A 12,024-nucleotide genomic window follows, 5' to 3' on the forward strand; every position below is an offset into this window, starting at 1 on the left:
ATCTGTGATCATCTCCCCCCTCGCTTTCAGACAGGCGGCGTGGGTACCAGCAGCCGTTCATGTGAGCAGAGGGAACCTCAGCATAGGGCAGCACAGAAGGCCTGGGAGCTCAGTCAGGCCTGCATCATTTTCTGTGAGCACAGGACAGTCGCCAGTTTTTGGTTAGATTGATGAGTCTATTCCATAATGAAGGCATAAATGAACAAAACTAAATCTAAATCTTTTCCTTGGTTGATTCCTAAGGTATGAGGCTAGTTTCTGCTTCTTACATGGGATGGATACAATTATGAGCAAGCCAAAATATCTTAAGAATTCATGTGTAAAATATTTTAATGAGGAAGATATTTACTCTTCTTTATCAAGCTTAGAATAAAAGCAATGGAAGTTTAAACATTTTAGGAGTCCAAAACAATACTTTTTATCCGTTCATTTGCCAGGCCTATGAATCCAAATAAAACCTTTGTCAAGGTTTTTCAACATTTTTCATTTCCTAACTGGGATTGACCAAATCTTAATTTGCAAAGTTTGTGTTTTCTTATTAAATATTTTCTATATTTTAAATTTGGCTACCATGTAAGATTTATCTAATTTCTGTAATTTCTGGGAATTTAATTCTGTTGTCAATATTCATGCTTCCTTGGGGGTAAAAAGAATATACATGCACTGAACTATCACCCATTCTACAACTTATTCAAGCTGTTACTTACATATCATCTTGCAAAGCATCTGAAAAGAAAATAACACATTTTGACAAATTATCTGTTTATCACTATCTCACTGTGTAGTGAGAAGATACAGTAGTGGTTTAATATATCATAAAGACAGTGTTTGAAAGTACACGTTAATCTACATTTTTAGGAATTACAAATAAGACAACTATGTGTACAGTACTTTAAAATGTAGTGAACTTCTCTTCTAGTTGCATGGCCAATACCAGTTCCTTACACAGTTGAATCTGGTTAAAAGCTCCATTCCCAGTGTAATAAACGTGACACCACAGCTACAACATTGACAACAGAGATTAAGGCTCTGTTCTGATGATTGTTTCTCTGTGCATACCTCCCCTCCACTCCCCTCTTCTCCCAGTCCTTTTACCCCCAGTAAAACCCATTTTTTTCATACAGAATGAAAAGCTCATTGGCTCCAGAGTATTCAGGAAGAAAAATTAAAGATACAAGACTTTAATCTAAAAATAATGAAATATGCAATGAAATGTAGATTCACAGCAATACCTGGCACTTATAAGGCTGTTTTAATTTAATTTTTTTGTTATCGTTATTTGGGTATGTCAGAAGAAATCAGTATCCACATCCCATGATGCTAAACACTCAAAACCAGGTAGCACACAGAGGATAGAGTCCAGGACTAAAGATCACATAGACTGATTTGGTCTCAGCAGTTTTTGTGAATTTAAGGAAGAACAATCATCTCTATATTTGAGATACAGAAGGTGAGGCACAAAAACCACAAATGCCTTGCTCAGAAAAACACAGTGAACCAGTGGTGGACTTTGGATCTGTTGACTCCCTAGTCACTGATTTATTTAATTAAATTAATTAATTAAACAACAAAGATATCTTCTGAGATGCACAACATAAGCCTCATATTATAAAGAAATGAGTATCAAATGCTTGCAGCCTGATTCTGCGCTACCTTTTGGCATCTGTAGTCATGTTTGCTTTGTAAAGAGGGCTTAAAATACCCTACAAAGTTGATTTGGTGTCAATACATGTAGTTTAACAGAGAATCAGGTTCACAGCAATTACTCTCTGGCATGCTGAGACTAGAATTATCTGTCCTATTTGCTAATGAATTAAGGCTGATTCCTGTTTATATTAAGGCCTCTGTATCCTTCCATAATAGTGTAACTGTGCCTCAGTGCAGGTAAGACTCAGGCTTTAGAAATACTTTAAGTTCTAGCCCCCTTTGAAGTCAATGATTTTAGTTGCCCTAAATGTATAAAGTAACTGGAACCAAACAACCTGTCTCCATACTACAAAATATTTGAAAAAGGATTGTAAAAGAACGTCAAAGTAACCTGAGAGAAAACCAATCATCTGCTTGTTGAAGAAGAAAATTAGATTAGATAGACTTGCTGCCTGATCTTGAAAAAGGAGAATTGTACACGATAACACACTTTTATATGAAGATAACTGGCTTGATGTTTGGCTATGATTATGCCAAATAAATTGTAGATGCTTATTAACTCTGGAGATCAAGTCATCTTTCATACTACTTACTACAATACAATAGAAATAGATTTATTTGGTATTTATGTGCTAGACCTAGTTTGCATAAAGCTAGTGTGTGTTATATTCAGAGGAGTAGAAAGATGACTCCAAGCTCAGTAAAATGCTACATGATCACAGATTTCTCCTACTGTTGTTATTAAAAGCTATTATGTGTTTCTTTCTTAGGAGCTCTCTTACTTTGCTCTCTGTAGACGAGCATCATTTTAGAAATTCTTTCTTCTCCAAATGCTCTGTTTGTACCAGTTTTAGTTTAAAACCTTCCATTTTTAAACAACAGTTTAACATTTGCTGGCTAAGAATAAAACTGTCCTTGCTCTTTTCAAATTTAAGGCCTGGGTTCCCATGGGTTGCAGCACTTTTAAACTTTTTTTTACTTCTAGTTAGAAGAGGGTTTATTTTTTAAAGCTAATATGGAATTTGTTTGTGTAAATTAACATGATTCTGTAGGCATCAATGTGACGATGATAATTACCCAGCTGAGGATCTGGCCACTGAAATGTAACTCCAGTGGTTGGGAAAGCTGTTTTGTATACAAGTCAAATAACAGCTGGATCATATGTCATGTTATGTTTAGTTTCATTGGCAATTCAGAAAATATTTAATAATAAATTCCATTGTTTCTATTCCCCATTTTTGTATACAAATAAATCATCTGTTCTAAAACATTCTTTTTCTGTAGTAAGGCTTGTACTCATTGTCATATCAAAAGTTTTGCTATTTGAGCAATCTTTCAGTTTGCTTTCCTTAGAGTTATCTTTACTATCAAATTCTACAGCATTCTAACTTTAATGGTCATTAGCAACCTTGCCCTTGAGTAAAGAATCACATTAAAAAAGTATAAGGTATAACATTTTCTTGTCCAAAGCTAAGGCAGGATGAAGAAAAGTAATGAAATCATCTGATCCTCATCTAACAAGACTTGATTTTAAACAGTATTCAGAAAACAAAGCCCAAATGAAGATGTTATCGTGATGGTTATTGCACTTTCTCAGTGTCTTGCTATAGAACTAGGTTTCCCTTTAGCAATATTTAATTTATTTTCCTGAAGACCACACAAAGTTATTGTACTCTGTAAAGAAAAAAAGCACTTAAAGTGTTATGGATTATAACCTTGACAGAAGGATACAAAACCAAATTACCATTCTATGATTCAGCTATGCCATGATCTAATATTGTTTCAAAATTATTTTGCTGTCATTTAGATTGGCATCATCTTCTAAACACCCCATGGGCTCTTTGGCATGCTACAAACTCAGCAGATGCACTGTCTCCTGGGCTTTACAGCTTCTTCTGATGAATGTACAACATTTGGAACAAAGCCGCTCTTGACACCTTCCCATCCATCTTGTATTGAGATTTCTCCATTTTTTACAAGTTCATAGATATCTCGTGTAAGAATTGTAAAGGACTCTTCGACATTTGTGGCATCTTTTGCTGAAGTTTCTATATATTTCATACCACAGTCAGATGACAGTTTTTCAGCTTCTTCTCTCGTAACCTCGCGCTGTGACACTAAGTCACATTTGTGTCCTACTAACAGGAACACAATCTGAAAGGGCTGCACGTGCATTTTTGCTTCTTCCAGCCAGTCCTTCACATGCTCAAAAGATCGTCGATTTGTGATGTCAAATACTAGTAGGCCACCCACAGAATTGCGATAATAAGAGCGTGTTATTGATCTGCAAAGGGGAAAATAAAGAAAATGGAAAATTAAACTGCATTTTCATTTTATTCATAAAGCAATTACTTTTCCATATGGCAATGTGTTTTTATCTTTTATAAGTTTTATTAAATAACTTTCCTTTTTAAAGCTGATTGAAATTTATAAATTTAATCTACTAGACTACCATTTTATTTCCTACATCCAAAATTCAGTTTCTAAACATTCTTGAACCCAACACCTCTAGGGCAAATATTGAATGCTGAATTATTCTGTTAAGTGGTCTTTATTAGCAAACTGTGGGACATGTTCACAGAAGAAAAGATATACACTTTTGGTGTAAAGTCTGAGTCCTTCAGCTTCATATAAACATGCACTTCACTTTGTCCTAATCAATTATTTCAGACTGAAACATGTACACATATGTCAAGAAACCTGAAGGCCAAACTTGTCGATGTTCAAGCATATCCTTTTGCATTCCTTGAAGAAACGTTCTTTAAAAGAATGTTTATATAGCTAATCATAACTCTTCATGCTTGCAGAAGTCAACAGGTAGCAGGCAGAGAAAGGAAACTCCCTGAACAAAACTGTCCAAAAGTTTTGAGTGAGCTAGGCAAACACAAACTTATTACAGGGAAGGGACACATCTACCTCCAGCATCTCTCTCACACAGAGATTCAAAAGCCCTTTATATTTTATAAATTTACTATTTTTTTGCATGAGGGCTGGCAAGAGTTATTTTCTACTTTTGAGCCTTCTAAGCTCCAGAATATTCACTGGAAGGAATTTTGGAAGTCGGAAAGTCTTCTTCTGGTTGAAAAAAAATTTAATGTGCTCTAGAATAAGGAAAAGAAGTTAGAATGTAGAGAGAGACAGAGAGTGTAAAAGATACAGGAACTAAACAATTATTTTCAGTCTCTAATCATGAACAGTAGGAGAGAATGGAGAAGTTGAAAAGAGACATTTTAAAGAAAGTGACAGCCTACCAAGGAATGTACACAAGCCCTTATTGCTGGCATAAATATATAACTAGTGTATATATAAGTATTCTCCAAATGAAATGAGAAGCACAATCTCTAAACAGTCATTATTTGAAATCATAACCTAAGCTAAGAATTAATTCCATTTTATCTCATGATTATGAAGAGCATGCTGATGCCAAAACCTCAAAACTTTAGGAAGCAGGATGAACTGTACACAATAGTACAACTTTTTATAACAGTAGCTCCCTCCAAATCTCAGTTCATCACATTTCATAGAGTTTTTGATGACAATTTGAACACAGAGGCATGATTAGCAGCAATAGTCCTTTTACAGATAGGTAAGTGCACAGATAAAGAAGACTTAGATTTCTTGGTATATCCAAATTCATTTAGCCACAGCAAACAGCATTTGAAATGGTTTTATTTAGATAAGAAGGAGGGGCTGTTTCTCCTAATGCTTAGAAAGATCTTTTCTATATTCCCAGTAATAGACTCCATGCAGTGTCTCTCTGAATGTGAAGACAACAGGATCTCAACCTCAGATTAATTCACAAGGCCTGGATATAAAAAATGGCACACTGTTGCACAAAATTGTTTAAGAACATAAGTTAGGGGTGTCACATTTTGTGAAATATTAAATACAGGTACCATAAAGATCTGTTTCTGGTTTTCCTAACCATTTTTTTCCTTTAGAGTGTCTGCAAACACAAATTAAGGCAGAAAAATAATTCAGGTAGTTCTAGTAAGAGCAAATGTGGATGACAAAAATGGGATTTGATATGGAGAGGTAAAAGTTAACACAACCTACTATCATTAAAGAAAAAAAACCAAACCAAAATAAAAAACTCAAACAACCCTTCCCCCACCCCAAAACTTGAAAACAAAGAAATGCATTAGCCAGGAAAGAAAGTAGGTTAGTATTGAAAATGCAATGCATCACCTGCCAAGTATTTCTATATAAAAAGTTGTTCTATCATTTATCTATAAACTGGAGCACTGAAACCCAGCCCTCTGCGTGGTTATGGATGCTTATACACAGCAGTGAGTACCCTCATGTCTTGCAAGTCCCTTCTGCAGAAATGTGCTAATTTACAGAAGCTGATGATCTAAGCCATTATATTGAATTATGTGTATGTATTGCTTTTAATGGAGATGACTAAAAAGTATCCTGTAACTTTACAGGATACTTTGTGCCGTACATCACAAAAACTGGGTGAATATATTGGAGAGACAACAGTCATTTTTTCTGTACTTCTGGTATGTATAATTTGGAACTACTTTTCTCATTACCAACAGAAAGATTTGTATTACAAAGAAGCTTTAGAAAACAGTAATGCAAGAAAAAAAGCAACACAAAAATTTTAAAGAAACATCGATACACACAATATCATGTTATGTGGTTTTCTAAAATCTGAGAAAAGGATCATAGAACCACAGAATCTTTTAGGCTGGGAAAAATCTTTAAGATCATTGACTCTGATTGTTAATTCAGCACTGCACAGTCCAGCACTCTACCACTTCCTTGACTGACACACCTACACATATTTAAATAATTCCAGGGATGGTGATGCCACCACTTCCCCATACAACCTGTCCCAGTGCTTTTACACTTCATGAGCCAGCAGTGCCCTGGCAGCCAGGAGGGCCAACCCTGTCCTGGGGAGCATCAGGCACAGCATGGCCAGATGGGCAAGGGAGGAGATTGTCCTGCTCTGCTCTGCTCTGGGGCAGCCTCACCTCCAGTGCTGGGGGCAGTTCTGGGTGCCACAATATAAAAAAGACATTAAACTATGGGAGAGTGTCCCTAGGAGGGCAACAAGGATGGAGAACGGCTTTGAGGGGAAACCATATGAGGAGTGGCTGAGGCCACTGGATGTGTTCAGCTTGGAGGAGACTGAGGGGAGACGTCATTGCAGTCTTGAGCAATGACTTGTGAGGGGAAAGGGAGGGGCAGGCACTGATGTCTGCTCTGTGGTGACCAGTGACAGACCTGAGGGAATGGCCTGAAGCTGTGTCGGGGGAGGTTCAGGTTGGATGTCAGGAAAAGGTTCCTCACCCAGAGGGTGGTTGGGCGCTGGAACAGGCTCCCCAGGGAATGGTCACAGCACCAGCCTGGCAGAGCTCAAGAAGCACTAGGACTATGTTCTCTGGCACATGGTGTGACTCTTGAGGATGGTCCTCTGCAGGGGCAGGAGTTGGGCTTGATGGTCCTTTTGAGTCCCTTCCAACTCAGAGTATTCCATGGTTCTATGATTCTTTGTATAATCACATCAGACTATGGCTTTAGGGAGGCTTTAAGTCAGTGTTTCTTTTTCATTATGATCTTACTGATCTTTACCAGATGAACCTAACTTTCCCTAAAAGCTTTATCTAATTTTGGAGAGTTATTTTTATACTATGACTAAAGACTACATTGTAATGTAATAATTTTGAAAATACATATTGCTTACTGAAAAAGAATAGGATAGTGTTTTATTTTCAAGATGTACTAGAAACAGAATGTGTCTAATATCCTGGTCTACTAAAAAGTGGGTTAATGGAAGCATCCCCACAATATTTTGCCCCTACTGAAATGAACTCTCAGTCTTAGCACCATGAGCATTTTATGGCATTGGAGGTTTCACGATTTAAATATATTATTTGATTTAAATATGGGAAAAATATACAAACAAACAAAAACCATAGCAAAGTAGATGATGTAAAACACAAACAAAATAGCAGATTGCTCTAAATGACTGATCTGAAGATAGAAAGAAACTGTGGATGTGCCCTTCATTTATGTTAATCCGCATTACAGAACTGAGTCTATACTAAGCAAGTCTGCAGGTTCTTGTTCTAGTAAGATGTTAAAAGCATTACTGACTATGTTGTTATTGTCCATGTGGCACCTCAGAGAATGAGAAAGTCTGCTTAGTGATGCCTGATTGATGTCAAAATAAATACATTCAATAGCTGCTATTTCAGGGCATTTTAAAGATGATTTCTACGTCAATGTATGAAATACAGTTCAAATGTGGATTCATCAGTGAGCTAGAGACATGTAAGAATTTTTCCCAAATAACTCATCCAAGGAAGTACATGACATCTTTCAAGAGAATGTGATGGCAGGTGTGTCACATCTTCCTTTTCCCCTGGGAGTGTCCCTGATGCCTGGGACCAAAAGAAGGGGGTTATTACACAGCCAGTAGTTTTCCCTGCATGCAGGGAACTCCCCAGAGAGCTTTCAAGACAGGTTTTACCTCTTCTAAAATCCCAAGTGAGCCAGAGCAGAACTGGAAATCAGAACTGCAAACTACTTGGTGTTCCCCAGTATAACTTGGAGTAATTAGCTCCTCCCTAAGATCGTCTTCGTTTGTGATCTGTAATGTTCTCCATTAGCAGAACAGAATGCAACATTGTAACCTGTGGTGCAAGGTAGTAAAATATTTATAATTTATTTGACTAAATGTAAAACAGACTGTACAACAAACACTATTATATTTAGTACACCAACTGACAAGAAACTGTCAGTTTCTTAGCAGAAAAACAAATGCAAATATTTAAAGCTACTTTCTTCAGGTTGTATCTTCTGAGTATTAGAAAAAACACAGAGATAAATTAGCAGAAAAACAAATGCAAATATTTAAAACTACTTTTTTCAGGTTGTATCTTCTGAGTATTAGAAAAAACACAGAGGTAAATTTAAGAGCAGCTGACAGCATGACTCATCAGTGTATATTGCCTGAGCATTCTGGGGTTAAAGGATTGCCATAATTTAATTTTAAATGTATGCAAGAGCCTGTGTATTTCCATTTCTTTAAGTCGAATATCTTGTCATTGGTCATCCTGGTTAATTGTCAGCAATTTCAATTATTTACAAGTATTCTACATTCTGTCTGGAATGCACAGAGGGTGAAAAATGCCAAGAGCTTTCCATTAACACTTAATTTCTTTGCTAACCCTTCAGAAGCCTACCTGCAAAAATACATCTTACTCATGCAAGCCCAGGAAAGTTGTTTGTTGTTTCACTTTAATGGTTATTCTAAAGAAAAAAAGTTGTTGTCCCCCAGTAAAACAGTGCAATCCCACCTCTTCAGCTGGGTATAGGCATCTGCACAACTGTTGCAAGAGAAGACAGGGAGTTTAGAGGAATTGATTCTGGCCAGTGAAGGGGCCCATTTTAATTCTCCTGCTAGCATTCCAGTAACAACAGATGTGTGGTCAGGTACACAGAGATGGACTATGCGTTTGCCTGTGCCATGAATTCATATCTGTTGAACCCCAAGTCCAAACTAAAATCCATGCACAACTTGCCTGAAGTGGCAAGCACTACAGATACAACAGAGACACAAGAGTGAGTGAGTGACAGTATCAACTTGCTAACTGGGAAACGACTGAGACTTTTCTGGGGGAGGAAAAGAGGGTAGTTTTGCTACTGTTTGTAACAGAGGGGAGAAAGGAGAGTGTTTAATACTCAGTGCAGCATTTGAACTAGTTTAACTACATTATAAATGGTAGCAGTATTAGTGAAGACTTCTAGCAACAATCAGTGCACAGCAGGTGCAGAAGGCAGACAAAACACTGAAATAAGGGACTGTAGCTGGCTGCCCAGTGGCTTCCACACTGCACTGGTACAGACAGTGCTGCTGAGCTGGAAGGCAGAAGAGCTGGGAGGTGGCCTGGTCTCCAGATTGCATGGGAGAGGTAATGGCAGAGTGAAATACTGCAGGGGAGGATGAGTTCGGAGGTGATGACAAAGTAAGAAATGCAGAGTTAGGCAGAGGCCTCTTGCAGCAATGAAAGAAAAAAACGTGGAGGAGGGATTGCAATGTTAGGTGCAGGACTTCAGGAGAAAGATGAGGAAGGGAAGAAGAAACAGGACAAGGCCACTTGTTACCCTACAGTGACAGCTGGAAGGAGAAGGGTAGCTGTTCCCTGGTGTGTCTGAAGGGAAAGGGTGGGGAAGGAAACTACTGGGGAGGAACTTGAGGGTACTGGGGCAAGAAGGATGGTGGGCCACAGGGCTTGGGCCACTGGTGGGCAATGAGATGGAGGACTGCTTGGGGCACAGCAACCAAATGGGTGCAGGAAAATTTTGCTGAGGGGCAAGGCAAAGTCCTTGGGGCCGGGGATGTGTCGGATGAGGAGGGTACAGGGCCGGGAGGGCAGCAGGGTGTGCCCGGAGGCCGGCAGATTTGGGGAGAGGGCAGGAGAGGGTGTGGGTAAGATCCCAGATCCTGTACCTGAAACGCTCCTGCCCCGCCGTGTCCCAGAGCTGTAGCTTGATCCTCTTGCCGGGCTCGATCTCTACCAGCCGGGAGAAGAAGTCCACCCCCACGGTGGGGTCAGAGTGCAGTGGCCCCGGGAAGCGGCCCTCGGTGAAGCGGTGCAAGAGGCAGGACTTGCCCACGGTAGAGTCGCCCAGGACGATCAGCCGGAACTGGTAGATCCAGATCGCCGCGTCCATGGCGGCCCCGGTCTGGCCCGGCTCTGCCTTGGGGCTTTTCCTGGGGCTCCTGCGCGGCCGGTGCGTGCACCGCGCCCCGATCGCCCCCACGCCCGGCATCGGCGCGGCGGGCGGGCGGCGGCGGGGGCTGCGCGGGGCCCGGGGCGCCGCTCCCGCGGGGGCAGGACGGAGTCCCCGCGCTCGCCGCTCTGGGCGGGGGCCAGGAGCCGGGAACCCCCGCCCCGCTCCCGGGGCTCCGCGCCGTGGTCCCCGCCGGCTGCCCGGGCGGGGCGGGGCGGGGCGGGGCGGGCGCTGTCCCTTCAGCACCGCGCTGCCCCGCTCCGGCCGCGGCTCCGCGCCCCCGCTGCCCCAGCTGCTCCCGCCGCTCCCGCTGCCCCGGCCCTGCCGCCGCGGCCCGTGCGCGCTGGGGCCGCCTCTGCCGCCCGCTGGGCGGTGGCGCGGCCGAGCCGCCCGCCGGGGCCGCCCTCCCACCGTGCCGTCATGTGCGCGGCCAGACGGGCCCTCCTCCGCCGCAGCGAGCGCCGAGAGCTTGGGGCTACCTTGGGGCTACTGCCCGTGCCCAGCGTGCAACTCCCCGCGCGGGCAACAAGTGCAGGCTTGGGCCGGGAAAAGGGGGATGCTGGGGTAGGGAGACAGGCCGGCATGGAATATCATGCGAGAGAGACTGTTAAAGCATGACTTTTGCAAAGAAATTGGGAGCAGAAAGGAGATACTGGGCAAGATGTGGAGGAACAAGATCGGCAGGTGAAAAAGGGGCACGGACCTGGAAAGGAAGGTGTCTGGGTGGGTGGGAGCTGTGCAGGCCGACAGATAGAGAGGAATAAGTGCCAGATTGTAATGGTTTGCTGGGAAAGTGGCAGAAGGGAAAAGAAGAGTTAGCAATCTAGTTATCCCCAGAGAGAATCACACAAACTGCCTAAAGAAAGGGCATAATACTGGAAATGACAGGAACATACACTCTTCATTTCCCAGTGGAACAAACTGTATTTGGCCTTGGTGAAAGTGCCTTTACCCAAAGTAATAGAAGAATTGTGTCAGAAGAGATTCCTGCGTCAGAGAAATTTCTTTGCCCTCCTGGGATCTTCACCTGACTATCATGTTATGATAAATCTGCTGAGCAATAGTTTCCTCAGATTTCTTTTAAGTCTCAGAACCACATGGGATAACAAACACTAACAATGGCTGGTAAGGGCATTAGAGCCAAATAAAAGGAAATCGTTGGACTTCTGGTAAACAGAATTGCATCAGCTTCTTCTGTAGTTTGAGCTGGGGTGAGGGAGCCATGGGCAGTGAGCCTGAAAACTCAACTGAGTAGGCTGGGACAGCTGGGAAGTAGGCTGTTGTAGGCAGAAGGTCAGCAGCAAGTGAATACTGATATGAACAGGCACTTTGATAGTGAAAAAGACAGGGAGAGGAGATGGGTAACATTATTTTTCACACAGCCTGTTTTCCTCTGTCCATGTGGGGCACAAATGCAGCTAAACGCCTAAGTACCTGTGGTTAGGGGCATAGCTGAAACCACATTTCTTCTGTAAGTCTTTGGGGCAATTTGCTTTGACAAGTATTCTCATTGCATGAGTCTGGTATTGTTACTGTTACTTGGTCACCACTGTGGGACAGGTAGATTTCCCTTGTAGGCTTGGGTAGATCTTGCAGCTCCACAGAGTGGATGACTGAGACTAA

The 12,024-nt window shown here is 41.6% G+C and overlaps 1 protein-coding gene across 1 annotated transcript; it reads right to left on the reverse strand.

The window, feature by feature from the left end:
• Nucleotides 1–312: 312 nt before the first annotated feature.
• RAB39A (RAB39A, member RAS oncogene family) lies at nucleotides 313–10,815 on the reverse strand. The gene is made up of 2 exons (XM_054654644.2): nucleotides 10,118–10,815; nucleotides 313–3,931 (listed from the first exon to the last, which is right to left on the reverse strand). Exons 1-2 carry the CDS (start codon nucleotides 10,438–10,440, stop codon nucleotides 3,505–3,507), a joined length of 750 nt encoding a protein of 249 aa, XP_054510619.2. The 5' UTR covers nucleotides 10,441–10,815; the 3' UTR covers nucleotides 313–3,504.
• Nucleotides 10,816–12,024: the final 1,209 nt, after the last annotated feature.

Source organism: Agelaius phoeniceus, chromosome 2 (assembly GCF_051311805.1).
Source record: "Agelaius phoeniceus isolate bAgePho1 chromosome 2, bAgePho1.hap1, whole genome shotgun sequence".
Lineage (NCBI taxonomy): Eukaryota > Metazoa > Chordata > Aves > Passeriformes > Icteridae > Agelaius > Agelaius phoeniceus.

Excerpts from the sequence above, each read along its gene's own strand:
- RAB39A (XM_054654644.2), bottom strand. The coding sequence starts at position 10,440 with ATGCCGGGCGTGGGGGCGATCGGGGCGCGGTGCACGCACCGGCCGCGC. Across the intron at positions 3,932-10,117 it reads GCGGGGCAGGAGCGTTTCAG|ATCAATAACACGCTCTTATT; the intron begins GTACAGGATCTG and ends TCCCCTTTGCAG.